Raw genomic sequence first — 27787 nt, forward strand, 5'->3', positions numbered from 1 at the left:
TTCTACCAGTTTCAGGAATTACTATGATTTCTCTGCAACTGTTATGTTCCGTGTGTGTGTGCGCGAGTGCATGTGTGTGTACACGATTCGGGGAGATATTTTGGTACGTGGGAAGTAATCTTTTTGGTTGGTCGAACAGGTACAGCTCCTTCAACAAGCGTTCGGAGCCGGACACCGAAGACCCGTGGAGCTGCGTGGTGCCGGTGCCGGAGAGAAGCGTACACCAGCGCCCTCGCAGCGGCGACTCGCGGAAGGATTCGGCCAACCACCGAGGCTCGAGCGAGCTGTCGGGCAACCAGCGCTCGGAGGGCCGACCCTCGGACGGACAGAGTGCCCAGAGGCAGGAATCCTCGCGCCAGGCCAGCGAGGATATCTCCTGGGAGTTCGCGATAAACGAGGCGCCGATCGCGAGGCTGGAGTCCCTCGACGAGCTGGACCAGGATCACGGCAGTTAAAGGGACTCCAGCTCGGTCAGGGAGGTCTCCCGACGCGGGGTTCCTGTCGCGGGCGAGGGGAAACAGATATTTAAAAACATACTGCCTTTATTGGTAGGCTAGAAGCTATAGTCGCACGGACAAAACTTGGCTGTGGTCGTCGCCATTTCTTTTATTCGTTCCATTATCATTTTTTTCTTTTTTTTTTCCCCTCTTTTCTAATGGCGGCTTTAACGTGTCGCGCTCGAAGGCGGAAGAACGGAGTGGGGCGTACCGGTTGATCGGTCCTGGCGAAACTTTGGACGACGTCGCGACGCCTCGATGTACTCGCCCCCTCTTTCTATTTCGGCTTTAATTCTACGGACATTCGTTGTTAACCAATCTGAGCCTTGTTTGGCTGACGAGCCTTCGTCGGGCCACGGGCTGGGATCGATCGATCGGTGGCTCGGTCACATCAAACCGCGAGGAAATCAGGGAAAAGGAGACTGTATACTTGGGAAACGACTCACGGTCCGAACGGGATTGCTCGTTGCTGAGGGGAGGAAGTGGAAGGGAAGAACCTAACCCTAAAATTCGAATTCGATGTTCCGAGAAATTGCGCGCTCGCTCGGGCGGACCGAACCTTTGATTTATCAAGCTTTTGTTGTTGTCCTCGGCTCGACGTCGAGCCACGGAGCACCGTGCCTTCTTTTTATTCGGAGTCTCGAAACGTTTACACCTTCGTTCACGACTGAAATTGTATAATATAGGGTTTTCTACGGGGATTCGACATTCTTTCCGCGGTGGGCGTTCGGCTTAGGGGAGTGAAATTGAGACCCGTCTTGTTCGATCGCGAAACCAATACAAACCAAAACCAAAAGGGTTAACCAATTCACTTCATGGCCGATGGAATGAGAGCATGCTTCGAGATACGCGAGACAGGGCTTCGAGGTACGCAAAAGTCAGATCTTGCGAGCGGGAGAGGGAAACAGTACGGACGCTCGCGTCGCGACAAACGACGTCTTTTTTAGAGCTAAATAAACGTTAAGCGTTTATGGTCCGGACACGCTCGTCAACTTTTAAACGCAAATTTCTGTAAACTGGTAACCCCGCTAAAGTGGCAACAAACGCACATTATCGTTTGAAATTAAGCGTTCAGCTCATTTTATTTTTGCATTTCTGCAATTGGTCACTATTTTTTTTTTTCGTCCAAACCTTGCACCTTCTATGGCGATTAATTTAAATTTCAATAAATTCATTGAATGGAATTAAATACGGTGTAAGAATGATATGGAATCTTGAGATAAAAATCATGAGTTAGAATGAATTGCTTTTGGAGCAGAATGTTCATTTTGGTATAACGCAAAGGAGAGTGGAACGTGGAACGCAGTAAAATGCGTTTGCGTCTGGGAGCGTGTCCGATCCATTAACGGTAACGCATTCGAAGACAGCAGGACGGTAACTGCAAGGCATTAGTTCTTAGTAACTCCGCAGGAGTGCGCTCGGCCCGGTTCCCCCACTTCGGAAACATATGCGCGCCTATTGACTCCCCACTCCTGTTGGTCCCGCAGTGGCGTCGTCACGCGGGGGCAATCGGACTGAGCGCTCCCGTCACGGGCCCAGGGATTATCAACAGTGGCGTGCCTAGAAAAGTGTCCTGGGGACAGGTTATCGGAAACTATTCCTTTCCCAATACTCGTTAATACATGAGACATATAAACTGAAACAAAAAAGGAACGTTTAGACAGTCGTGGAGGGGGTTCACATCCCTAATATCTCCCTCGTGGCACGCCATTGACTATCGGCGCCACCTCTATTATTATCACCGTTACATTGACTGTCATTACCGACTACTATTGCGACTATCATTTACCACCGTTATCACCGTTATGATTATTAACGCAATTGTTGATATCACCAGTGCCGCGCGTGAGGGACGGATCCTCGCAAGGGTTATTCAATATCGAATCTCGGGATGGAACTTATATCGACGTGTTATATGCCTATGCAATAATACATACACGATAAACCTACGTTTACATGCGCGGGCATAAGTACGTTTTTTTACACGACATCTCGAATCACTTTCTCGTGCGCACGCGGATTCTCCTTCCTCGATTCTTTCCTTTCCGGACGCGCCACGGCGAAGCCCTTGGTCCAGGCTCGGAGTTCATTTTCTTAACTATTTATTTAATTAAGACATTTATCGACTTGCCGGGGGAGTCGCCATTGTCGGCCCGAAGCGTCGGTTCTCGTCGTTTAGGTTACGTTCGCACCTTGGGTTCCGCTTCTTCGAGTACACGCGTCGTCCAGGTCGCCGCCATTCCGGTCCCGCGTTCTCGTTTTAATTCAGTATTTCTAGAGAGTAACTTCGACGTAACGATATTATTAATAATGGTAATCATAGTCTAACGACGGTTAGCAAGATGGCGGGGGAGCAGAGAAGCGCGCGATACACCGTCGGCTTATTAAACAGATTAAATAGCGAAGTCTATTTCTAGTCCGCGCAGCTCGTGGTTGCACTTAGATAATGAGAAAACGTAAAAAAAAAGAGAGAGAGAGAAGATAATAATAATAATACTGGCGCGACCGGCGAGGTTAGGGATTTTCGAAAAGGGGGCGGTGTGCTCTTTGCGTCCCCACCACGAATTACGAATATAGGATCCGCCCGATTTTCGGACCCCGGGGCGAATCCCAGTTTTTGGGCCTCGGGGCCTTCGAAGCCTCTCGAAAGTCCGCCTCGCCGGTCTCGAGTTTAAATATGCATCTCGATCGCGCTGCTGTAGTTTGGCCGAGCAAAACGTAGCGCAAAGGGACGACGAGGAAGATACCGCGGTTCCGCGCTCGCAAAGCGACGCGCCGCCCACGTGGTACGAGCATGACGCATTGTAGACGTACTTTTTTCGAGGTATGAGGGAAGTTTTCCACATTTTTCAAGAAACATAGTAAACACACGCTTCTCGAGAGCTCGGCGCGAAGGGGATGTGAGAGAAGCGTGCATGGCGGCCAAAATGGCGGGTGGGAAGCTGCGCTTCGAGGAGCCCGAAATCGAGGAGCAATTAACGGGAATTTACGTCGAATAATCTGCCGAAATGACAATGACGGAGGTTTTAAATTTCCCGAAACATTGAAGATGAATATTGCCCTCGAGAATGGCGTCGACGTGTTCTGAGAAAATTGCTCTTCGGTGGACTCGGGCCCGAACCTGGAGGGGAGGCGCGATTTAGGCTTAAGGGGATGTCAAAGTGGCATCCGAAGGGTCAATTATTCAAGAAACTTTTCTTCGAATTGTGTGTGTCGAATTGCCTCAAACTATACAACGTGTACGTGGAGGCTATAAGGAAGGTGCCGGCACTCTTGAAATTCCCTTTTCTATGACAAATTTTAAATGTATCTGTGAAGTCCTTTTAAAAAAAAGAAATTGAAACTTCATGAGTTTCAGGACCTCCCTTGTACCCTTCGTGTTTATATTGTTAAGTTTGAATCGATTCGGTACACCCAGTTTGGAGAAAAGTTTCACGAACGAGAACTCTCTCCCGCCACTTTAGCATCGCCTTAAGGGTAAGGATTAGAGCGGTTGTCGCCAGAGGAAGGATATAAGAATAAATCAGACTGTTAATTTAGTTCTGGCGCTACCTTCAGATGCTTACGTACGCGAGACCAGGCTCTGCCGGACGTCCCGGCGTCGGCGTCGATACGCCGAACCGTCTCGAATTTATCGCAGCGACTGCACAGCCGTCTCGCGAAATTGCGCGCGTAATTCGAATTTTCTTACAAGATTTTCAAAGTCCCTCCCTTGTCTGCTAGATTCACGCCTAAAACAGTAGGACCTCATGAAACGCAATCCCACCTCTCGAGACGAGAGGCCTTCTCCCGAGGCTTTGAAAAAGCCATCCTTTCTCTTCACTTTTCACTGACCTTGGCGATCGCGATTCGACGAGAAGAGCTCGAAGAAACCTCGAGTGGTGGCTTCGGCTTCGGCGAACCGAAGGCTCGAGGGCACTCGGGAGTGACGTTAACACCGATAATGAGGACATTAACAAATTCGTAGGACGTTAAGGGTATCTGGCGAAGGGAACTCGAGGACTTCCGGAACCGATCGGCGCGAAGCCACGATCCATCGATGTACATTGTAGACTCGAATGCGGCCGGCCGACGGGTCGGCCATCTCTCTCGCATTATATTATTAAGGCGCATTGTTCTGTATATATGTACGACCTATAGTATTTGAATTGCACGAATTGTACGGCGAGCGCACTCGTTTGTAACACGTACGGAGGGGAGGATATTCGATTATGAGAGATCTCGCGACGGCTCCATCTTGGCTCCTACCGAGGCCTCGGTCAGCCGCCATCTTGATTTCGCGAAAACACTCTAAAAGTTATATTTAAATTGTTTTTTATACTGTATTCGCCTCTTCTACTGACTAATTTCTCCTAACAATTACCTTATAGTGATATCCAAATTCCATTTCCTTGCGGTTTATCATTCAATCTGGAAGAACTTTGCATTTATTTAACCGTTTAACTTTGGCTTCATCGATCGTAGTAACTGGAGTTTGGGATAAGTATGTTAATATATAATGTGACCGGTTCACGGGACTCTGGATTTAGATGTCTCATTTTTTTTGTTGATAAATTAAATGATTAAGGCTGTCACTTTGTTTAATATGGCGGTCAGGACGCAACGGTAGGAGCGGCGATGGTTCCTCCTGTGGTGACGGTCATGCCACGTTATGTATCTATAAGTTTTTTCATATATTGCATAAAATATGTTTATTACATATTTTCACTATGTCTATCGAGACGAGTTTGTGCACCTTGTTACCCGACACTACTTCCCGTCCTGTGAATCGGAAAGAAGGCTAAATAATCACGTCGACTTTATTTTTCGTACCCATAGGCTATCTTCATTTCATTTAACGCTCTTGTTTAAGAAACTAAATCCTTTTATGATTCTATGCATCTTTTTACATCACGTCCCGACGATAACAGAGTATGTATGTACACTGCATAATCGTCGACAGAGATGAGTTGGTAGATTGCTCACGGGCAGGGTCGCGCGATTGCATGCTGTGCTGCCCTCTGGTTTCGTACGTTAGCTTTCACCGTTTTTTGCCCCCAAGGGCGGCACAACGAATTTCTGGTAGGGGCTCGCGCACTCGCGATGGCGGTGCCATCTATCAGTCGGCGTCGGCGGCTCACGTACTCGTGATGGTAATATCATGCGGCAGTTGACGGTGGTGGCTTACCTACGCTTACCAACACTGCTCGCTTTTGATGGTAAGGGAAGAAAACTCGTGACGCTCCATTTGACTTTATCTACTTATCTACTGCTATTAGGTACATACTTAATAGTAGTGGATAAGTAGATAAAGTCAAATGGAGCGTCACGAGTGTTCTTCCCTTACCATCAAAAGCGAGCAATATCGGTAAGCGTAGGTAAGCCACCACCGTCAACTGCCGCATGGTATTACCATCACGACTACGTGACCCGCCAACGGCGACTGGTAGATGGTACCGCCATCGCGAGTGCACGAGCTATCAGAAATTCGTTGCGCCGCCCTTGGGGACAAAAAACGGTGAAAGCTAATGTACGAAACCAGAGGCAGCACAGGATGCGATCGCGCGATCTTGCCCGTGAGCAATCTCCCAACTCATCTCTGGCGTCACCCTTGGGGGCAAAAACGGTGAAAGCTAGGTAGAGGGCAGCACAGGATGCGATCGCGTGATTCTGCCAGTATGCAGTCTCCCTCTGTTGTTGGTTGTTGCAGGGCTGAGTGCTGCAGTTCATTTTTATTCCGGTAGAGGCGCCATCGAATGTCGTACGAAAAGTCGTATGAAGGTTGACCTATCATGTGAGTGCGAAAATGGTAGTCCGTGACTGGATTGACGACGATGACGATATGAGAACGATTCTGTGAGTGCCGAAAACTTTGCCGTGCCATATCTTTACGAATATAGCAGGAATCAGAGTCGGGTAAATTAAAAAAAATTCCTAATTTTTTGCTTGATCTTTTCAGTTGGATAAAAATTTATTTCTTTATCCGTAGCAATGAGGAAATTTTATTTCTATTTACCCCGCTCCTGGGATCTCGATCCTTACTGTACAGAACTCTGTGGCGTCTCGCTCGAACTCAACGTGCAAGGCACATTTCTCTCATCACTCAACGCTACGAGTTTCTTGATTGGGTCAGGAACTAAGAGGACGAATTCTGATCAGTCTTCGACAATCTGCTATAACAAAGTTATCTTTTTTGCAACTCTTTCGCCAAGGACTTTACCATTTCGGTGCACTCAATTCGACGAAGAGATTCCCTTTTCTTTAATTAAGAGCTACCAAATGATCAGTCTCATTAATTCATTGCTCTTTATTCAGTAACCTCGCTTGGTAAAAGAAGTACTATACAATGCATGCACAAATATTTTCTATACATCGGTAGCTTTAATACGATTTCCAGATGGGATTATTTAAACTATAAGATAAGCAATCGCTGTACAGGTTTGAAATTAATTGAACAGTTCCGCCGACGAGAAACCCACCTTGAGGTTCGTCAGCAATTCTCAATTATTTACAATTCTAGTGTTCACCTAGGCGGAATTTCGAGCAACTCGCCGCAGCTTCCCGCCTCCTAATAATAAACTAATCGCATGCTTAACACTTTTTGGTTGCACTACATAACTCTAACATTAACTGGATGAAGTATTGCTCTAGTCAGAGAATGGAAGGAACGAGCAAGTTCCCGTAAAGATGATTTTTAATTTAATACGCGAACGGCTCGTCATCCCGAAACCAGCAATCGCCTGCAAATTGCTGAAACAATCGGCAACGTCCCTCGTGATTCAATAAAATCGACTATTTACAGGATTGTCTTTTTACAACTCTCGCGTACTCACTGGACTTGTGTTTCTGGTATAACGCGAGGGGTCCTATCCGAGATACCGAGGAAACTATATTAACAAATAGTATACCGATATAATGATCCAAGTGTGACTAATCGCTAAGCTTAGGAAGTAACTACAAATTTACCAGTATTTACGTCGAAGCGGAAGTCCGATTACTGGCGAGAAATAATTTCTCTCAATCCAGAGATGAATCATAAACGTTTTATCCGACATCTAGCACCATACTCAGACACCCCTAGGCAAAGAAAATCTCAGGAAGACTGGTGCGAGGGTCAAAAGAACCGTGACATCCTTGTCATGGGAAACGTCTCCCAGGACACGTTTCTCCTGGTCCTTTAACTTGAAGACCTATCCTCGTGTACTGCCCCTCTTTCCTAATGTACTTCCCTCCTTTCCTGATGTACTTCCATCCTTTCCTGATGTACTTCCATCCTTTCCTCATGTACTTCCTTCCTTTCCTCGCGTACTTCCCCTCTACTCTCAATACCAGCTGTAGAAAGGCTGATGGGGCACCGGTCTAGGAGGCTGCTGGAAGCCCTGGGCGGCATAGTGGCAGGAAAACGCTTGGTGAGGATGCGAACTATGAGCATGGGGTTGTTGAAGGCTCGATGGAGGGCTAGATAGACCCACTCGTCCACTCCCTGAGATGGGCAGGTTCCAAGAGGGCGACGAGTTCCCCTGGGGCCCTGGAGGCTGCTGAGCCTGTTGCTGGACTGGGGAGACGGAACCGATGGGCAACTCTCCGGTGGCCAGCTGATCCGAGCCCGCGTTGGAACTGGCGGAATTGGGACCCATCATGGTCACCAAGGCGTTGGGCGTTGGAGGTAGCTGGTGGCTGCTGGGCTGCTGGTAGCTGGACGATGCTGCAGTCACTGGGGAGACCTGGTGGGCCATGTGACTGGTGGTCGACGATGACGTGGGTGGCAGCAACGACGGTGGGTACGTCATCGACGTTGGAAGACTGTAGGTTGGGGTGGACCCGACCGAAGACCCTAACCGGGTGGAGTCGGCGCTCAGCTGATGGGACATGGTCGTGTGGTGCGAGGAGTAGAGTTCTGGAACTGAAATAAGAACGTATTTATTTCTACGAATGTCCAAGAGCGTCTTTTAACCTGGAACGATGACTGATAAGAAGTTTGAAGTCGTTGAAAGAATTGCGATAGGTCAGGTTTCGGCAGCTAGGGATGAGCTAATGCGAGGTAGTCTTGGTCTTGACCTTTCCATTATAAAATACCCGTTCTTACAATTATGGTCGGGACTTTGGCTCGTTCTTGGTCTTGCATTTTTTGAAAGAGTAGGGCCAACACCAACTTTGCTCGTCGCTGCCAGCAACAACTAGAAAGCCGACTCGAAACGCCGGCAATCCGATAGACAATTGCCGGAAACCGTTTCCCACTCAACGGGATATCGAAACAATCGGACCAGTCATTCGGTACATTGGCCGACTCTGCACCGGTTCTTCGAGCTGCCAAGAAAAGTAGCAACCAGCGTTGCGTGCTTGCCCCCAAACGAGTCGAGGACTGACGAAAGAACGACTATCGCTATGTCATGCCTGTAATATCCGCTGCAAGCCAATTTCGGCCGTTGTCTCGCTGAGGTGACAACGGCTGGAGGGTCCGATGTGATGACACGGATCGATGATCCGGTCTTATCGAAATCGAGACTCCTGGATTCCCAATGAGGAAATGCGAACGCCTACCGTGATCTCCAGAAGTGGAAACATGGAAAGTTTCTTTGTTCGGTGGCGCCACATTCGCTTAGGGACCACTACTTGAATAAAGCGCGGGCATAGATTTAAAGAGACATACACTTGCAATACAGCTACATTCTCCAAATAAACTAAGATAAAATATTGACAATGCATATTTTATCTATAATAATATTTTTAGAAGTATGTATTCCTGACATATGTAAGTACTGTAATTAAAAAAATGTTTTGGTTCAAGTAGTAGAACGTAAAGTTTAAAAGTTTTTAATTTGACGGGTCTCCCGCGTGACAACGAGATTCACGAGATTGAGCACTCTATGTTGTCCCTTAGCGATAGTATTGCCACCAACAGAGAAAATTTTTATACAATGTACTGTATCCTTTTTTGCGGACACAAGCTCCCATAAGGGACCCTATGCAGTTCGTCCTCCTGGTCTCTAGTCTCCATGATAGCGTGCTTGGTGGGTTTATACATATGTACGTACATACATACATAAACGCATATATAAGCGCTATAAGAGCGAACTCCAAGCTTCCCAAAAAATGGAGTTTAAAAAGTGATACCCACCTTGGCTGGAGGAGAACGCAGGGTCCGGCAGGGTTTGACCATGCGAATGAGGATGAGGATGACTCGGTGGAACCGTGGCTCCAGAATGAGGATGACTCGGGGGAACTGCAGCTCCAGAATGAGGGTGCGCCGCTGCCGGTGGATGCAGAACGTAAGACGCCGCAGGGTACGCAACGGAGCCGACATAACCTCCCGACGTCGGCGAGGACAACTGTTTCCTGAGGCGAGCTCTTCTGTTGCTGAACCAGACCTGAATCCTGGCCTCGGTCAGCTTGGTCCTCTGGGCCAGCTCTTCCCTAGTGTAGATGTCCGGGTACTGGGTCCTCTCAAAAGCCCTCTCGAGCTCGTCCAGCTGGTGGGCGGTGAAGGTGGTCCTGCTCCTCCTCTGCTTCCTCTTCAGAGGAATCCCCGGCTCGCTCTCGCAGTCGGAGCCTGGGCTGGTTCTTCCTGGAAATCAAACGAAAATGAATATGAAAATCCGATTGACTCTTATTCCATGAATAGTGAAGCGTATTAACCCCTTGTGCTACAATGACGAGGGTGGGCTAATCCAGTTAGAATGGTTCCAAAATTAAATCCAAGCGCGATAATCCATGGATTATCCTTTACATCGCAATGGCGGTGCACTGGGATTGAAGGATTCGCCCAGAAATCAGCGACAGCGATTTCTTTCTTTAAGAGTCGATTGCCGTCGATTTCATATGATAGAGAACAATGCGATTCTATCTCAAGTGACCGTTAAGCCATAAAAATGCGAGAGTGTTTTGGTGATAATTTCGAGCGTTAAAATCCATGATTTCCTGAGTGGATACTCTCGACTAGGATCGAGAGAAAACTCCATATCCAAAAACGGAGACAAAGAGAAGGTACCGACTTACTTAACAACCGAGTAACGATCCCGGGTCCCGGTTTATGGGGTCCCGTTTTTAATGGGTATTAATTCCTTGTTCTCTACTCGTCCACGGAACGACGTACATCAAATAAGACGTGGGATTATACGGTCCAATCGCGGGCTAGCCAACAACCATAAAAATCCTACACCGCGTCACATCCCCGCCACTTTTTGGCTCTCCGGCTATTTCACACTCGGCCTGACATCGGCTCGTTTACCTCCGGGTTTCCTTTGACCGCGCCTCATTGTTTTGCCAGCCTGACTCGTGTTTGCCATTTGTTTTTGCTGGCAGCTTGGACATTTTCTGTTTTATGGCCCGGCACGGGTCCCTTGAAATTCTGCCCTCACCTTTTGGCCCCATTAAATGGAGAACATGGGGTTCGTGTCAAACGCGCGGCCTGCGAGACGGGCCTCGTAGGAGTTCTCCTACAAATGGTCCACTCGATTCTCGATCAGGAAGTTTACCGACACTTTTTTTTTTTTTTTATAAAAGGCAACATTTTCTTAATAAAGAAAGAAAGGGAAGAAAAATGAGGGAGATGAATAATCGCGTTTCAAGATCCGCACGAATCTCTCCTATGTTATCGGACAGCTGTGGTCGGTAATAATTGGAAATAAATTGTGAATGATTTTTATTTTTTTTTTTTCAAGAAAGATATTGATATTTTTCGTACACATCTATGATATGATGACAATGGGTCAAAATGACCTCATTTCCGCTCAAGGGTTAATCGAATCGCCGCAAACAATCAGCGCCACGCGTTGTTAATCACCTTACCTGACAAAAGTATCGCGGAATAGAACGGTTTATCACCTCACAGTGGTGTAAGGAAAAAAATGTCTGATTGAGGAACACTTCACGTGTGACCGATGACAAACGACGAATGGTCTCGAAATCGCCGATAAAGAGAGAGATGCAGAGAGATGCTCGTTTGTCGGTAAAGTAGACTGCGATAGAGGGTTCCTACGACTCGGACAGAGAGCGCTGCGATCACTTTTATCCGGGGATATTGCCATTACGAGATTTCAACGACTGTACCACGGGTTTATATTGAAACTTCGCTTATAAATCAAGGGCCCTTCCTGGAACCTGACTTTCATAAATGCAGAATACAGTTCAATCGTGCATACGAACTAACATAATAGTCCAATAATAAAGAAAAAAAAAACTCAATAGAGTTTCGAGCCAAATACACTTTTGCGCGAAACTCCTAATGTCGAGTGATGAGAGAAATGAGACCTTATTAAGTCGTTTTAATAAGCCTATCTTCGCGAAGGGAGGTAAAGTTAACCGTGTAAAAGTATGAGACGGGCATTAATGCCCAGAATTGACCGAAATATAGCATTAGGATTATTAAGGAGGATGAAAAACCGTGCTTGAGGTCCTTTTCTGGAGCATGTGCGACGATGCCCACCCGAGCCTCGTCGCGTGCTCGGGCTCGCATTTTCCTTTTTTCTCCTTCCTCTGAGATTCGTCGGGATTTCGAGATCGCCGACGGCCTCGTCAGTCTCCACTCCATCCGCGACTAATCGGCCGACGACGCTCGACGCCGGGACGCCCCCGGTTAATGCGGATTCGACACGGCGCTATTCCCGGACGCGACCTTTTTCCTCCCCGACACTCCAGCGGCTGCTCGGCCGTTCGCCGTTGGATCCTGCCACTCCCGAAACTTATTTCTGGATCTTAATCCATCGTTCCTTGGTCCTTCGTCATTTCGCCCTTTGACCTCGCAAATTGATCCGCCCGATCGCTCTTTGCAGGAGCACCGAGAAGCTAGATCGGGCCAATTTCGAACAGCGAGTCCATCTTGGTATTGTACCCTTGGTTTTGGTCTTGCCAATATGGACTTAAAATTTGCCAAATTTCGCCTCAGTCTTACACCTTTTGCAAGATTACAAGACCAAGGTCGATTGTGCTCATCCCTAGTTTCGACGTAGAACGACGTTTTTCACCGATTTACGTATAGGGGAATTGATTGTCACGAAATAGTGCAAATGCTACAAAGAAAGTGTGAACGTCTGAAAATACCAAAAAAAGTGTATAGAATGAACGAAAAAGTGCGAATGCCTGGACAAAATCGATAAAATCATAGTTTTACTGCTATGCTGTATACATTTACACAGAACTAACTTTAAGATGACGGCTCAAATTGTTTCGTCTTGGAAAGAAGTTTTGGCAGTTTGCGATACAGTCATCATGTATCTCATCCATCTCTCATATTGCTTATTGGACGTGAGACATGCGCTTTGCTCTGTGCAGATAGTCCCTTCGTAAAAAAAATCAAATCCAGTAAAACCCATCTAAATAATTAAAATATGCACTGAAGTTCTCATCACATCGAATCATCAAAGTGACATAATTTGCCATCTAATAAATGATGATTCCATAGGTAACTAATCACGTTTCATTTCCTGCATCACGCAAATGTAGTCCGACTTAATACATGTAGCGTAGCAGCTAAGTCTGTCAATTTTGAGGTTAGGGCGCACGTGTCGCGAGTCGTGGGCCCAAGTATAGAGGCGAGATCGAGAATTTCCGGATCCCTCCGTGCTCCGCGTTAATTGTCATGAAATCGATGATGCTCGGTGCACGGAGTTCCCCGACACGGCGACCTCGTGCAATTCGGGGTCGTTATCCTCTTCCGAATTAAAAGCCGACCAAGTTGGCGCGTCCAGGGTCTCTCTCTCCATTAGCATGGAAAATAAGCCGAAGAAGTCCGCAACGGGACCGCGGATCGCGGGTTTCCCTTTTTTTATTTATCCGGCCTATCTGGATGTTCAGCTGCAGGATGTGCTCCGCCCTGCAGCTGACCAGCCGATACAACGTGCCATCGTCGTCATCGGTTTCTTGTCCCTTTACCCGGCCGCAATCACTGCTTTCACGATAATTACAACATGGCGGCGCTGCGCGTCCTTCTGGGAGATCCCTCTTTTCCCCGGCATTCTCGCTTACCAGGATCCAGTCACATATCGTACTCGGCCATGAAACTCTGATCCTGATTGGAGGCCTCGCGATCCTCGAGGGATCTCTGCATTAAATCAATCTTGAAGGATTGTCTCAGCTCCAAGATGAGACTACGCGTTCCCTCCTCCACTTTCCAACGAACGAAATACCCACCGCGATGCGGTCAATAGCGATCAAGTTTCTTGGGTTCAGTGCATATTTTAATTATTTAGATGGGTTTTAGTGGATTTCATTTTTTTACGAAGGGACTATCGGCACAGAGCGAAGCGCGTACCTCGCGTCCGATAAACAATATGAGACTATGCGTTCTTTCTTTTGAAGGATACAATGAAATACCTACCGCGATGCGGTCAAAAGCGATCAAATTTGTTAGATGCGATGCATGTTTTAACTATTTGAATGCATTTTAGGGGAATTTTTTTACGAAAGAACTATCTGGGTAGATCGAGGTGCGCGTCCCGCGTCCGCTGAGCAAGATGAGACTACACGTTATTTCGATTGAACGAAATATCTATTATGATGCGGTCAAAAGAGATCTAATTTGTTAGATTCAACGCATATTCGAACTACTTGGACGCATTTTAAAGGATTTTTTTCACGAAAGGACTATCCAGATAGAGCGGGGCGCGTGTCTCGCGTCCGCCGAGCAAGATGGGACCCGGCGAGGAAGGCGCGAAGAAGGAGGGCAATCGGGTCCAACCGGCCATCACCGGTGCGGTGGTAATATTAGGTTATGAAAGTTCCGATTACTAGTCGGGACTACCCGTTTAGCCGGAGATGTGTAATTTGAGTTTGATTTCCGACCGGCCGAAAAGTTTCCTCCCCACCAGCTTTCACACGCGCGCCGCCGGAAGCGCAGCTCGCGCGATTCGCAGCCCTCCTGCTCGTCCTGGACCCGCGAGGTCTCCATCGAGCCCGAACCGAATCCCGGTGAATTATAGCCGTCATACCTGACCGACGTTTATTTACCCGGGATAGAAGCCTCGGAATGTGCGGCCAGGGAGAGGAATCGGACTTCTTGCCGCTGGCGACTCATTGGTAAAGCGCGAGTGTCATTTATCCGCAATTGAATGTAAGCGTACTCTGCCTGGGTACATATTCATTTATAAAACAAGTGGGAACGAGTTTTGAGCAATCGATACATTTTTTCGGAAATTTAACGAGGAGGGCTGCGTTTCGCCCCAAGTGCATGCGAGGTCCGGTACAGGTTGGGTCGAATAGGGCGGACCAAGTTTCTTTACGACAAACGCATCTCAAAATCTTTCCGTTGTCTTCGACGGATTACCATATCGCGGAAAGCAAACTTTGGAACATTTTTTCTGAAATTAAAGAGGACGACTGAATTTCGCGCCAAGTGCACACGAAGTTCGGTACAGGTTGGGTCGAATAGGACGGATCGAGTTTCTTTACGACAAACGCATCTCAAAATCCTTCCGTTGTCTTCGACGGATTACCATATCGCGGAAAGCAAACTTTGGAACATTTTTTCTGAAATTAAAGAGGACGGCTGAATTTCGGGTACAGGTTGGGTCGAATAGGACGGATCGAGTTTCTTTACGACAAACGCATCTCAAAATCCTTCCGTTGTCTTCGACGGATTACCATATCGCGGGAAGCGAATTTTTTAAAGCCCTGCATCGCGTGAAAGCCCTTGCTCTCGAAACTTCGACATCGATTCCTGAAATCTCTATCGGGAGTGAAGTAAGCCTCGGGTGAATTATAGCCGTCGCGGAGAACGCCGCGGCGCTGGCCCGACCGGTTATTTACCCGGTCTTAAGAGAGGCATGGGATTTATGAAATCAGCGGATAAAAAGGAAATACAAACGTTAAAAAAATAGAGCTGATCATTTTAACCCTCCGTTTCCCTCCCCGCGGGCCGATACTCCCGTCCGGGAAGTACACAAGTTGACGCCCCTGGACCGACCAGTCATTTACTGGCGCAAGAAGATGTATGAAATCTCTCAGAAATTATGGGCCCGGAAAGTAGCCGAAACACGACTTCGTGCCGGTCGCGGTTGCCTTCTTTTTGATCGATCGCAACTGCCCGATGGTAATTGTTGGTTAAAGAAGTCCGCGGAGGAACATTGAGCTGTTCGAGTCCGGCCGTCGGAGATTCCCAGCAACCTCGACCGGGTAGCTCCCCGGACTACGAACCTAACCTCAAACTTCTCTTCTCTCGTGTCCGAGGTTGCAAAGCGAACCGACCAGTAAACTTCCAAAATTTAATTTCCTAGTGAAAAAAAAAAACAAAAAACTAAGGTCTTGCAGATACAACGTACACCTTCATCTCGGACGTACGATAAGATGACTTCGATAGTTCTCGTGTTGGCCACGTGGATGAAATTTACCTCTCGTCATCCAGAGATCGGAATTCATCGGGGAACGGTCGACGGATCCCCCCGGGGGCGGAAAACGGAGATTACGTTTTCTCAAAGTCGATCGAGAGTCCCGGGAGAGCCGGTCGATCGTTTTAATTCCCTCTTCCTGGGTCCTCTTCCTTTTTCTCTCCCTCCTCGTCCTCCCTCCGACCGTCAGCCCTATCGTCTTACGGGAGTCCGTATCTCCTATCTCGCTCTTTCCTTTCATCTTCGCCGGCCAGCTCCTCTAAACGATCCTATGATGACCTCTTGTGGGTACACATTTCATTTGTCTTGTCACGCCGGTGAAAAGTGACGAGGCACGAGGGCTGCCGACGTGTTTTCGGCCTCCGCCTGAGAACCTGCCTTCCAAAGTGTCGTCCGACTTTTTGCTCCCTTTTCTTTTTTTTTTCTTTCTTTTTTGGTTTTCCTCCTTTCTAGTCCTTTTTTTCCTGTGCCGCACTTCAAGCGATAACTTCGGCACTTCCTTGTCGTGCCCGATAAAGCCGAGGCCACGCAAGTCGGTTTACGAGTCGCGGGTGTTATCTGCTATCGGGAGGATCCTTCGACGAAAGCGAAAGGACGATTCCAGAAAGACGACCGTGATAAAAGACCTCTTCCCTCGGTAATCAGGGTATACGATATCCTTCTTTCCATACCGATTGCCGATTGATCCCATATGATAAGCAACGGGGAAATTTAGGAGTAACGCTCGTCATGAAGATTTATCTAACAATGCATTCGGGATCTCTAACGATTTCCCCCGAATTGCAACATGCTAGGGATTTCCTTCGTATCAGATCTCCCACTGATTGCAAATCATTCTTAACGAGTTTCGTCGTTATCACTAGTTTCGATTGCGATTAAAACGAATCATTTCGTGAGTGAATAACCCCTAACTCATGATCGTCACGATAGGCGACAGATTCACGCATATTCTCAACCCATCACCTGAGTGTATGACGTGTGCCCATGACAGTTTAAATTTTAAGTACCTACATTTGAGTCTGACATCATGAACTCTCACGTGACCAATCACATAATATGCATAACGCAGCATAATAATTATAATCCTCATAAATATCAGAGCAATACGTGCAAGCACCAAACGCGCATAGCTATGTCGCTGCACGGAAAACAAAGAATGGTCAGGGGAGTCGCAACTATGATAACCGTAATAATGTTGCAAGGCATTACAACCTGCACAGCATCTTTTCATGATTAATATTATCATTCCAAACGGTAATCATTCCTGCAACTTTTAAGCACAGCGTCACGGACAGAGTGGAACTTTGGCGAGGTTAGATTTACCCTTCGATGCAATCGATCTAATCGTTTGGGTGGTTAACATCGTTTGGCCATGTTGTTTTAGTAATTGCAACCAAATTATTCTATTTTTCTTTTTCTTTCTTCCGTGTGCGACTCTGAAACCGCGATATAAAGTCAACGGTATAATGTGGGATCCTCCCACATTTGTTCGAAATTTTGAAAAATCTCGGAAGTTCACAGCTGCAGGTGCTTCCGACGCATCTGCTCTGCAACATTGTGCTCGTTGGACAGACTAGTCGAGCGCGTGCGCATGCAGGACTGGAGATTTCTCGCAATCAGGTGATCGCACAGGTGCAGGTAAAAAAGAGCACACAAGAGCCCAGTTGCCTCGAAACATTGACCACGGCGCCTTTCTGCGTAATCCACGTGTATCCACGCGTCCAGATATACGAGGTCACGTACACGCGGCGCGCGCGCACTCTGGTGTGTACTATAAGAATGAGCGAATGCAAAACGCGGCGAGAAAATTACAGAGCCGAGCGGCGGAGCTACCGAGCCAGTGGCCGCCGAGAACCGATAATTTCGAGATCGAGAAACGCAAGTGATTAATGCGCCCACTTAATTTATTCATTCCCCCGATTCCGACTCCTCGAAGTTCGGGTTAGGAAGGCGGGAGTGAGGTTAGGTTAGTTTAGGCCGGCCGGCCGGCGACGAACGTTTGGCGGGTAATTTGAGTTCCGACCGCCCAAATCCAATACATTGTTGCCCGGTAAGATGAATTCCCGCAAAACGACTTCTCGAATATTTTAAGGGCTCGCGTTTCCTCGGTCACGCCATCTGGCGGCGCGGAGGACTAACTCCTACCTTCTAGGGTGGAATTTTGCGAGATTGCACGGCATAATGATTTCTTCAGCGCGAATGCTCCTCGGCTCTCTTTCTTCTGCTTCGGGGTGTATACGCGATGAATGAGGAAAAATAAAAAGGAAGGGACTTCGGGGAGCGGTCGTTAGGGATTTAGGTTAGTTTCGCCGGGATTAATTCGCCCGCGGAAACGCACGGAGGGGGCAAGGTTGGCGCAACGCAAGATGGCGCCGGACTGTTTAGTTTGCGGAAAGGCGGATAGTAAATAGGAAAGCCGGGGGATAAAACATCGACTTCCAACAATTTTCAGGCCTGCCCCGCGCTTGGCTCCTATTATCCGTATCGCGTGTTGCAATCAGACAATTCTAAACTACACAGTTAAGACAATGATCTCCTCCGTAGCAAGTTAGCCAATCGCTGGGCGATACAAGCGCGCTGTTAGCTAATAATCGTGAGAAACAAAAATCCCTGGCAGTTCTTTCGCCGTCTGCGGTTGCCCACTTGGGAAAGACTCGGCCGACCGATTGGATTGCTAATATTATCCCAAATTTTCGATATTTTCACGATTAGAAAGCTGTTTGGATCTCCCAAATCGATTATTTCCCCGACCACTCGCGCGAGGAGTACAATAATGCCGGTAGAAGTGGAAATGTCTGGACGGCAAGATGGCGCATATCGCGTCACCTCGAAAGTTTGAGTACCTCTCACATCGTAAGAACGAGTGCACGGAGGATAATACCTACATGGGCGAGTTCGGGAGAGCTGATACATTATGCCGGCGTGTAATAACATGCAACAACTATGACCGGTCGAGTAGTATATAATTCAAGCGGTATCGCTCTTCCGAATGCCTAATTGCAGAGTCTGACTCACGGCCCCGCCCGGCGTCCGCGCAACGACCAATCGGAGAGGCTCCCCCCTAGCGGCAAAATTACTTACGAATCTCGTGCAGCGCGCATGACGCGTGTACGCGTACTTATATGCATTCCAACCGGCGTCGCGCATTGCAGGCTCTCGAGATACGGCGGCCGGCCGCCAGGAATTCCTACTCTCAGGAAAGGGTTAGGTTAGGTTAGGTTATATCTCGGCGCAGAAGGCGTACGTTTCCTCCAAGGCTCACGCCACGACGTTTACTCACGCGAGCGCAGGATTACATAACCTCCCTCCCCCGAGTCGTGACTCCTTGCGTCGCCGGGCGGCCATTTTGCAAAAATAATAGATGTCACCTGTCCGTGCCACGCCGGCGGAGGGATCGGTAAAAGGAAAACCTCAAACTTCGGCGAACTCGCCGAGAAAAGCCGCGCGGAATCTTCGAGGTGGACGACTCGCGCATATACATGGCGGACGACCGTGTGCGCGCGCAACGCGGAAGGCTCGAAACGCATGAGTTAATAGATGGGGTACACAGCAGGAAGACGACTAGTGATTGAGTACTACTTTTTAATAATTATCTTTTTAACTCACCGTCTCCAAGTTTGGGTTCATCCTCGGGATCGCGTCCTCGAAGAAGCCGGGAAATGGCGGACACGCTGGGGGCGCTCGTCCTGTCGCAGATGCCCTCCTTGATAAGTCGATCCCGGATCTCCCAGGAAAATATCCCGGGGTTGTCCCTCTTGTATTCCTCGATTCGCGCCTCGACTTCCGGCGTCGCGACGCGCGGCTTACTTCCGCCGATCACTCCCGGTCGGATACTTCCGGTCTCCTGGTAGCGGTTCAGGATTTTCGACACGCAGCCATGGGACACCCTCAATTGTCTAGAGAAATAAGGATGCAGATTCAAAATGGCGTCTCGATTACACGTTTGCCTCTATTTAACATCGTTTCCGTGGCGTGACTCATGTTAGGTCATCGATTTGCGAACGTAAACTCGATTAATGTCTCACATGGGAATTAAAAGCGAGTTATAAGCCGCGTGGAGGTCCGTATCTACTGAGCGGAAATTATGCTTCTTATTTTCATACCAAACACTCGATACTTGTAATTATACGGATCTCTAGTCATTAGGACGCCATCGTTCGTCCCGCGACGCAGACTTACCTCGATATCACGCAAGGCCTGACACCAGCGGCGGCCATTTCTACGATTTTCAGCCGAATGTGATTGGGCAATGGCCGCCCGTTAATAAAAACACCCCCGAGTTGATTGACGCGGCCCTGACCCGGTATAGAACCTAGATCTGAAATGGAACAAGAAGAATTCATTAGACTTTTTCCGCCAAAACCGAACGCTCGGTGGGGCAAATGTCGGTGCGCGATTCAAATTTCGCGCCGAAGGCCGCCGCCGCCGCGGCGAGACTCCCCACCTCGAGTTTTCTCCCGTTACTTTTGGGACATTTACCTCACATTAGAACGTCCCATTTACCATCTCAAAACGGTTGAACGTGAAACTTCCGAACCCCCATACACGATTTTAATTTAAGCCATTCCTTCTTTACATTTCCATGATTATTAAATTCCGTTTTCACAATTTTTCTCCACCTTGTTTTCCAAGGCCCTAATGAGTAGTAACCGCGCGAGATCGTTAAAACCGTGCCCGAGTTTATGCAGATTTAAGCCTCTCGAACCAATCGGCTCTCGGTCGGAGATTCCTTTCAGCAGCCGGAAGCGCGGACTAATTAATTCTCGAGTCTAACAACGGCTTTATCGTACGTAACCTCGAGGGGGGCCCTCGGAGCCGTAGAGTCGTAAGTGTCAGTGCCGTTAGTGCCGATAAGTCGAATGAATCTGAAGGTTTACGACGTACGACAATGATAGCGTACATAATCCGCCCGGGTTATTTCGTTCCGCGACATCGACCGACTTCCCACTCGGCAGAAAATCCCGTAGCAAAGTTGCACGATTATTTCAATTTGTCGTTAAGTATTTCTTTAACGAAATTCACGAGTCGACTAAACCCCAAGGTTAACGGCCGTTGATAACGGATTTGTTTCGCGAGCGCGCCGATTAAAAGCCATCGCTCGATTTGCTATGCGAATATCGAGGAGAAACATGCCCACTGTTTACTCTGTCCTCCTTTTAGCTCTATAGGATTATTTAACAAGGTCGGCCATCTTGGAAAGAGAACTGCAAGGCTGCCAGGAAGCGTTACGTTCTCCTTACCGCCGTCGGGTCGGTGTTTCCTTCAATTGCAAAGTGTCCAGACACGGTAAAGGCTTAATTGCCTTCAATTGAAAACAAACATCGCTATTAAGATCGATAGAAAAAGGCACGTATCCACCGGCAATCACTGAAACTTGGATAATATTAAAAAAAAAAATGGCCACTAAAAACGTGCCCACTAACCTCTATCAAAGATGGCCGACGGTAGGGGAACCGAGTAGCCCTTCACGAGACACCTTTTAAATTAATATCTCCCCCACCCCGAAAATTCCATCGCAGCCTTACACGCCATTATTTATTATACTTCTTCAAAATCAGGATTAAAAATGTCCAAGCGAAGTTAAGTCCAGTTTCCCGTTAGGCATGACTCTTTTGACTTCTGCCAACCCAGATATGAAAAAATCACCCGTTAGTATCCGAGAGGAAAAAAAAAGAAAAAAGATACACAAGGCGTCCCTTTTTTCGAAAGCTACGTCGGGTCCTGCAAAATTCTGAAATATGGCCCTAAAAGGCAGGGCCCCCAAAATTCCGAAACTCTGGAGGCAAGGACCTCGTCAGTTTTTCCGACCTCCGGAGATTTTCCGCCACTCTGGCGACAATCACTTACAAACCGGTCGATTTCACGGCTCGTTTTTGGGAAATCTTCGAGCCGCTTTTAACGACATCCAGTGCCTCTCGTCCAAGCCGAACGGAGCATGGGAAACGCTGGACCTCGTCAAAATTACGCGTTTTGATTTATGGGGGTCATTAATGGAAATGTTCCGCTCGTTTCGGGACAGGTAAGGTTATATATCAGACTCGGGATGGGCCCTCGCATTGTCCGAGGTCATGGTCCCAGGGACTTTTCCGAAACTCGATGCGACCCAAAACCATAAACCACGCGTGCGCGGCGCAAGCCTCAAGATATTGAAAAATTCGTTTCCTGTCCGAAAACCTAGCCAGAGGATTTAAAAAAAAAATCGCGAAGAAATAACGCCGAGGAAGAAAATAGATTGTTATATTAAAAAGAAAAAAAAAACACGGTACGTAAACTTAAAAGTCGTGCGAATCATGGATTGTTATAACTACCAACATATACCGTCTAGGAAATGTGAAGGAATAGTGATGAAAATTTTGTTTAAAAATACTCGTAGTTACCGTATTAGTAATACTCTTTTCATTATGCTAAACGATATATGTGGTTATTAGTTATGCACAACTTCGGTTCATAGATGTTGCTGATTTTTAGCTGGGTAATTATTTATCAAGAGGGGGTTAAAATGTTACGGTCCGGAGGGATGAATTCGAACGTACCTTGAAACGGGTATCCAGTGAAGCATGGTCGCATCATCGAGAAGTTAGTCGTAACCGTCATCTCACGATGTCCGAGACACGTTTCGAGTACCGTCCGGTCAACCCGAAAGGAACCACTTCACACACAGCGCCACCTTGAGAGATCGGAACTGGGGCTCGCGCCGATAGAAACCAGTTCCGGTGTCCGGAACCACCGACGAATCTAGCTGGACCGCGGTAATCCCCAAAATGAATTTCCAGGAATACCGCGGAAGCACTTCGAGACGGCTGCTAATCCCTGAAGTGGTCTCGATGGTTAACGGTCGTCGATTGATCGGTTGGTACCACTTTTGAACGGCTTGGAACTAATCCTCTCTCTTGGAGATCGAATTTGAAGAAAGTCGCCCCACGGTTCGGAGCAGGTGTTTCGGACCCAACGTCCCCAGCATCCACGGTCCAGAACAGGTGTTTGTGATCTCGTTCGCCGGACTGTCCGGACCAGTCCGAGCGGCGGGTCGAAATCGGAGTCGAATCTTGTGGAAGTCCCAGGAAGGATGTCCGCTTCTCGAGACACGCTGCGAGGAGTTTCCTCTCCGGGATGGAACAGGTGGCGAGAAGAGCGGGCCCGAAGCGAGGGGCCTTCCCGGAGGAGAGACGGACGGCCTGGGACTTGTCCGGTCGGTTTCCTGAGCCTGACTGAGCCTACTTGGGTCAGGTTCTTGGGTAACTAGGGTGAAGCCACGCCCCCAGGGGCCGCCGCCGGTTGGCCGGCCCGAACCGCGGAACGGGGGGCGGGCCAAACCGGAACTGCCTGTTCCGGTTCTGGTTCGACCAATCGCGGCGCCGCTCCTTGCCTGGCCCCGCCCCTCTCGGCGGTCCTGCTCGAGCCTGGCAGCGCGCCGGAACACCTTTATCGAGCCCAGCTTTTACGAGCAGGCTCCATGCTTCTTGTGCCGCGTATACTCCGTACCGTACGTATGCACCTATGCACCCGTCGCGCCCGACGCACGCCGGTATGTACATACGGAGCGTGCACGCGCTCGTGCGACTCCTTTTGCCCTGGCTTGTGCACATGAACGGGAACACGCGTCCACTTTTTACCCCCGCAGGCGCGTTTCCATTTTGTCTCGCGTATCGGAAGTGGGTATAACGAACACCTACAGAACCCAGATATGCGTCCGATGAAAAACACTCGTCCCGCATCCTTCCGAGCACCCTGAGAAAAATCGATGGGAATTTACATACATTTTTACACACTGTATAACCGATGTTTTACATAAAAGAACGTAAAGTGGAAAAGTTACAGATCAGAAGACGTACAGATGCAGATCGCATTGTATATTTATCGCATTAGTGACCTTTTAATTGAATCAAATGTAACATTATATTGTAATTTTTTTCGTAGCATGTATGATCTTTATCATATATGTACATTTACAGGTTACCTCATAAATTTACATATTGATGCCTATGAATACCTGTTTCCGTGTAAAAATACATATTAGTGTTTAAGGTAAGGCGTATCATACGTAGTAATTAAGCGATTTAATTATTCGGTAAGAGATTGCGTGTTTAGAAGTTACAACCGTAAAATATTATTGAAGCATGTCTGCAACTACATAAACCAAAATACTGTTTTGAAATGTCCTTTGGTTGAAGTGTGTAAATTTAATCATAAAGAGTTTAGCAATGTAAACATTACACGGCACAGTTACGCTTTGTATGTAACATTACACTTGATGTTTATATATCAAATGAACACCTACAATACATTTTTCTGTGTAAATTTAGACGCTGAATATGATATTACACAGACAATGTACTTTTGCGTTATTTATTACGGCATCAAAATAACCAATGATCTAGGGTGTAAACGTACATGGGAATTTTTTTTCAGTGCAGTCTCATGATTAAATAGCGACTTCGGAAGCACGCTTTGGGAATATTGAAACTCCTCTTCCGAGCTGCCTTATTGGCCGGCCTGGTAATCCCGGCAATAAAGATCGGAGTGACGTCACCGCGGCGGCCATTTTCACCGCGCGGCCAACTTCAGGCGTGACGTCGACACCACCGATTCACTTTGACCCATTTTGACGAGTCTCGATCGTTGTCATCGACACGAGACAAAAGGAGCCTGTTCACACACGATTGCCGATTACCAATGGGGCCTCCTTTTTTTTTCACCCACGAAGCACTTCGTTCCTCGTTTGCTGAGGAAATGACGATGCACAGGATGCGGGACAAAGAGGGCCCTGACACAAGATGGCGGCCGCAAGCGTCAATTTCTGTTTCTGGCCAATCGAGTGTGGCGATACACCCATTGCGTCGCATCCGCAGCCTCGAGGTTGCTGGCGGAGCTTAGGAAAAACTTCACCAACTTGCCTATCGGGTGGTGTGCGTCTTTTTCGCCGATTTCCCTTTCAGCGTTCCGGTAGGCATCCGATTTGCGGTGACTTGCCATCCGACCACCTCGAAAGTTTTTCCTCGTCCTGTGCCTCATCCAAACGTTGAAATCACTTGGAAAAGTCGTAACATTGTTTAAAAAAAGTGAGATTGCTTACCTATCGGGTGGTATACGTCTTTTCCGTGGATTTTCCTTTCAACGTTCAGGTCGACTTTTGATTTGAAGTTTGGTCTGATCATGTGCCTCATCCAAACGTCGAAATCGCTCGGAGAAGTCGCAACATCGTTAAGAGTGAGTGAAATATTTTTTTTAAATTGCACACTTCTACGAAAGGTCGAAGCTCAAAAGTATCTACGTTGCCGTGTCGCAAATTGGGACCGGTTCCATGAAATCCTGCATTCATCGGCATTCCCGAGTAGACCGATGGCCAGGGACCAAAAGGCGAAAGAAGAGGACCCGGCTGATGTTTCATCAATGTTTATTATCTGTCGGTGTTGTGCCTCTTCGTGAGCTCGGACCCGGGAGAATTGGCCAAACAGAGGCGCGGGTACGACACGCATTAACCCGGAAAACAGGGAGACTTCCCTCGGGAACCCCCGAAGAGCGTTAACGCGCCGTTACTCGGCCCTGTCGAACGACGTCCCGTCGTGCAAGGAACTGGCCAAACAAACTTCTTAATGTCTTCATGCTCCTCTTCGGGGTCTCCGGCAGCTTCCACCGGCGGTAGGACCCCGGATGACCACAGGCCAAGGGACCGGCCAAGAAGGTGCCGCTTTTCACGGCAGAGCCGTCTCTTCAAGGTCTTCTTCGGGTTCACCTCCGATCCGGCCATCCCCATTTATCCGATGTTAATAAAAATTAAACCCGAGGGACCATTTAGGCATCGTGGCGCTCGGCTGGTATAGATTCCAGACTCCGGGGACGAAGAGGCGAAGATTTGCCCCTCGGGCCGCCATTTTGGTACCTGCGAGTACAGGACGAGTCCGTTAAGCCGTAAATAATTTTGCGAACGGCTCACCCCTTTCGGGAAGCCGGAGGCGTAAATAGGCATAGCCATAAATATCTGGCCTCGGTAATGAATCTACATGAAGATGCGGTTCGATGCCGGCCATAAATTCAGGGTTTTCGTGGATCGGCCAAGTTGCGGTTTCCGGATGTTCGGGGGGAAACACCGTGTCTGTGGTCAGCGATGGCATTGTCGACTCATCGAGTCTTGTCATGACCATTCCTATGGAGAAGCAATTTGACACAGTCCTCTAGCCGCCGTTCATTTCCTTGCCCGAAACTTCGACTTTCGGACAATCGACGTGAAAAATAACCAAACTTGTTGATTCTAGGATCCTAATCTATTATCAATAGTTCCCTGAAATATTCTCGCCCGGTTACAGTGGAATTGACCCAAAGGGCTATTTCCTTGGAAATCAGTGAAAACGATTTTCTTCTTTAAGAACCGATTGCCTTTGATTTCATATCATAAACAACAATGCGATTCGGTAACAAGTTACGTTCGGCCTTAAAATTGTGACAGTATTTCGGTAATTTTTCTATCGATTTCCAGTGATTTCCCCTTGCGATTTCCACCTGATTTCTGCATCATCTCAAGCGTTGAAATCAATGATTTCCTGAGCGAATACCCCCTCGAATTGACCCTTCTTTCTATGGATTTAGTGACATCTATTGACATTCCCACGATTGAGGGAAGCACGAATCGATCCGGTGCATCGAACGGAATCGAAGATCGATACTTCGCGGATCGGAAACGATCCAGATTTTCGATTTACTTCGATTTCTAACGGGTTCTAGTTCCGTTTCTGTGCTTTCTTCATTCCAGATTTATCCATCTCTACAACCTGAGTATTAATTATTATCGAGCAAGGTCTATTACCGTGAAAATCGACTTCGCCGTTTTTCGTAACCTCCAAAGATCGTTTTTCCTAACGTCCAAAAAGTCGGACTATTCGAAAAGAAACGAGGACATGGGTTTTGCGTCCCAAAACAACTCATTTTGGCGTCCCTCTCGGCACAAAAGTGGAAGGAATAAAAAAATTAGGCGTCTCTCAAAAAGTGGAAAAAACGAGCACGCCCGCAGTTAAGAAAAAAATTGTTCCATCACGACGTTTTCGAAACAGATAATCTGAATACCCCAAAAGTCATCAGCATGTCTTCCGGAGATCGCCTCAAGAAAAGCGTCCTCACCTAGAACTGCACTCTTAAAAAATCTGTCTCCAACCTCCTCCCCATCAACAGGCCGACTTTTTAGCATTTTTCAAGGCTTAAAAATGGCCAGAAATTTTTTGCTCCCCGAAACTCCACCGTTTTACCGTTTTTTGCCCCGAAAGACCCGGGAACGAGTCGCAAAAAAGGGCGGGCAACCCTTCCAGCACTTAATCTCATAAAAGGGGGTTAAAAAAAATCGGGAGGAAAAACTGGGTTCCGAAAAATTCAGGAAAGGCCCCCAGTGGCCGAAAGATCAGTTCTTTTTTTTTTTTTAGGAGTCGATTTTTTGCCGACGAGCGCTCTAAGAGACTCGGGAAGGTCCTTCTACCGGCATCCCCTGCGGGGATGTTGACAGCCTCCCAGCGGTGGACCAGCGGGAGGTCCGGGACGCATCCCGAAGGATCCCCCGCAGGTCCCGCAGGTCCTGCGTCCTGGACAATCAGCGCGAGGACGTCTCCCGCTCCTGGAAACCCGAAAAAGGTAGTCTCGGGCGCATTAAAGCCTGACTTCTGAAACCTCTTCTTGGCCAACTCGTCACGGACCGTCCGGGTCGGTTCCGAACGGTTCCGGACGGTTCCGGCTCCGCTCGGGACTGACCCAAGTTGCGCCAGGTTGTCCTAGGTCAGATCCGTCGCCACGGTGCGGAGAGAATCCGAGAACTATTGCCCGAAATGGTGCCCCGGAATGGCGGAAAGCCTCCTCGTAAATCATGGGCCTCTTTGGCCATCGCGTAAGGACGATGAAGAGCATGATGGCTATACGAGGGCCTCCCTAAACTCATCATCCCTGATATACGACCCCAGGAAGGAGATCATGCCCGGTCATCGGCAATTTCACGACTGCTGGACCAAGGATGGA

General features: G+C 48.1%; 2 protein-coding genes across 6 annotated transcripts in view; one reads left to right on the top strand and one right to left on the bottom strand.

Moving 5' to 3' along the window:
- Positions 1 to 5219, top strand: part of LOC105694223 (potassium voltage-gated channel subfamily H member 2) — an 83043-nt gene extending 77824 nt beyond the window's left edge. For 3 of the 5 annotated variants that reach the window (XM_012414685.2, XM_012414689.2, XM_012414686.2), the window contains one exon: positions 140 to 5219. In XM_012414685.2, the coding sequence (XP_012270108.1) occupies positions 140 to 455 (316 nt within the window). In that variant the 3' untranslated portion in view covers positions 456 to 5219. The remainder of the gene's footprint in view (positions 1 to 139) is intronic. The other 2 variants (XM_012414687.2, XM_012414690.2) reach the window with 1 other exon arrangement.
- A 1259-nt stretch (positions 5220 to 6478) lies between these two features.
- LOC105704450 (protein gooseberry) lies at positions 6479 to 22390 on the bottom strand. Its single transcript, XM_012433666.1, has 5 exons — positions 22330 to 22390; positions 19976 to 20114; positions 19403 to 19692; positions 9595 to 10041; positions 6479 to 8379 (listed from the first exon to the last, which is right to left on the bottom strand). The coding sequence occupies exons 1-5, from the start codon at positions 22388 to 22390 to the stop codon at positions 7799 to 7801; spliced, it is 1518 nt and encodes a 505-aa protein (XP_012289089.1). The 3' UTR covers positions 6479 to 7798.
- Positions 22391 to 27787: the final 5397 nt, after the last annotated feature.

Source organism: Orussus abietinus, unplaced genomic scaffold (genome assembly GCF_000612105.2).
Source record: "Orussus abietinus isolate OABI.00-Male unplaced genomic scaffold, Oabi_2.0 scaffold6, whole genome shotgun sequence".
Taxonomy (NCBI): Eukaryota; Metazoa; Arthropoda; class Insecta; order Hymenoptera; family Orussidae; genus Orussus; species Orussus abietinus.

Bases quoted from the DNA above. Each gene is read 5' to 3' on its own strand.
- LOC105704450 (XM_012433666.1), bottom strand. From the start codon at position 22,390: ATGACGGTTACGACTAACTTCTCGATGATGCGACCATGCTTCACTGGA. The intron at 19,693-19,975 runs GTAAGTCTGCGT...TTATTTCTCTAG, and splicing joins AGGCCTTGCGTGATATCGAG to ACAATTGAGGGTGTCCCATG. The intron at 8,380-9,594 runs GTGGGTATCACT...TTCTTATTTCAG, and splicing joins TGCGTTCTCCTCCAGCCAAG to TTCCAGAACTCTACTCCTCG.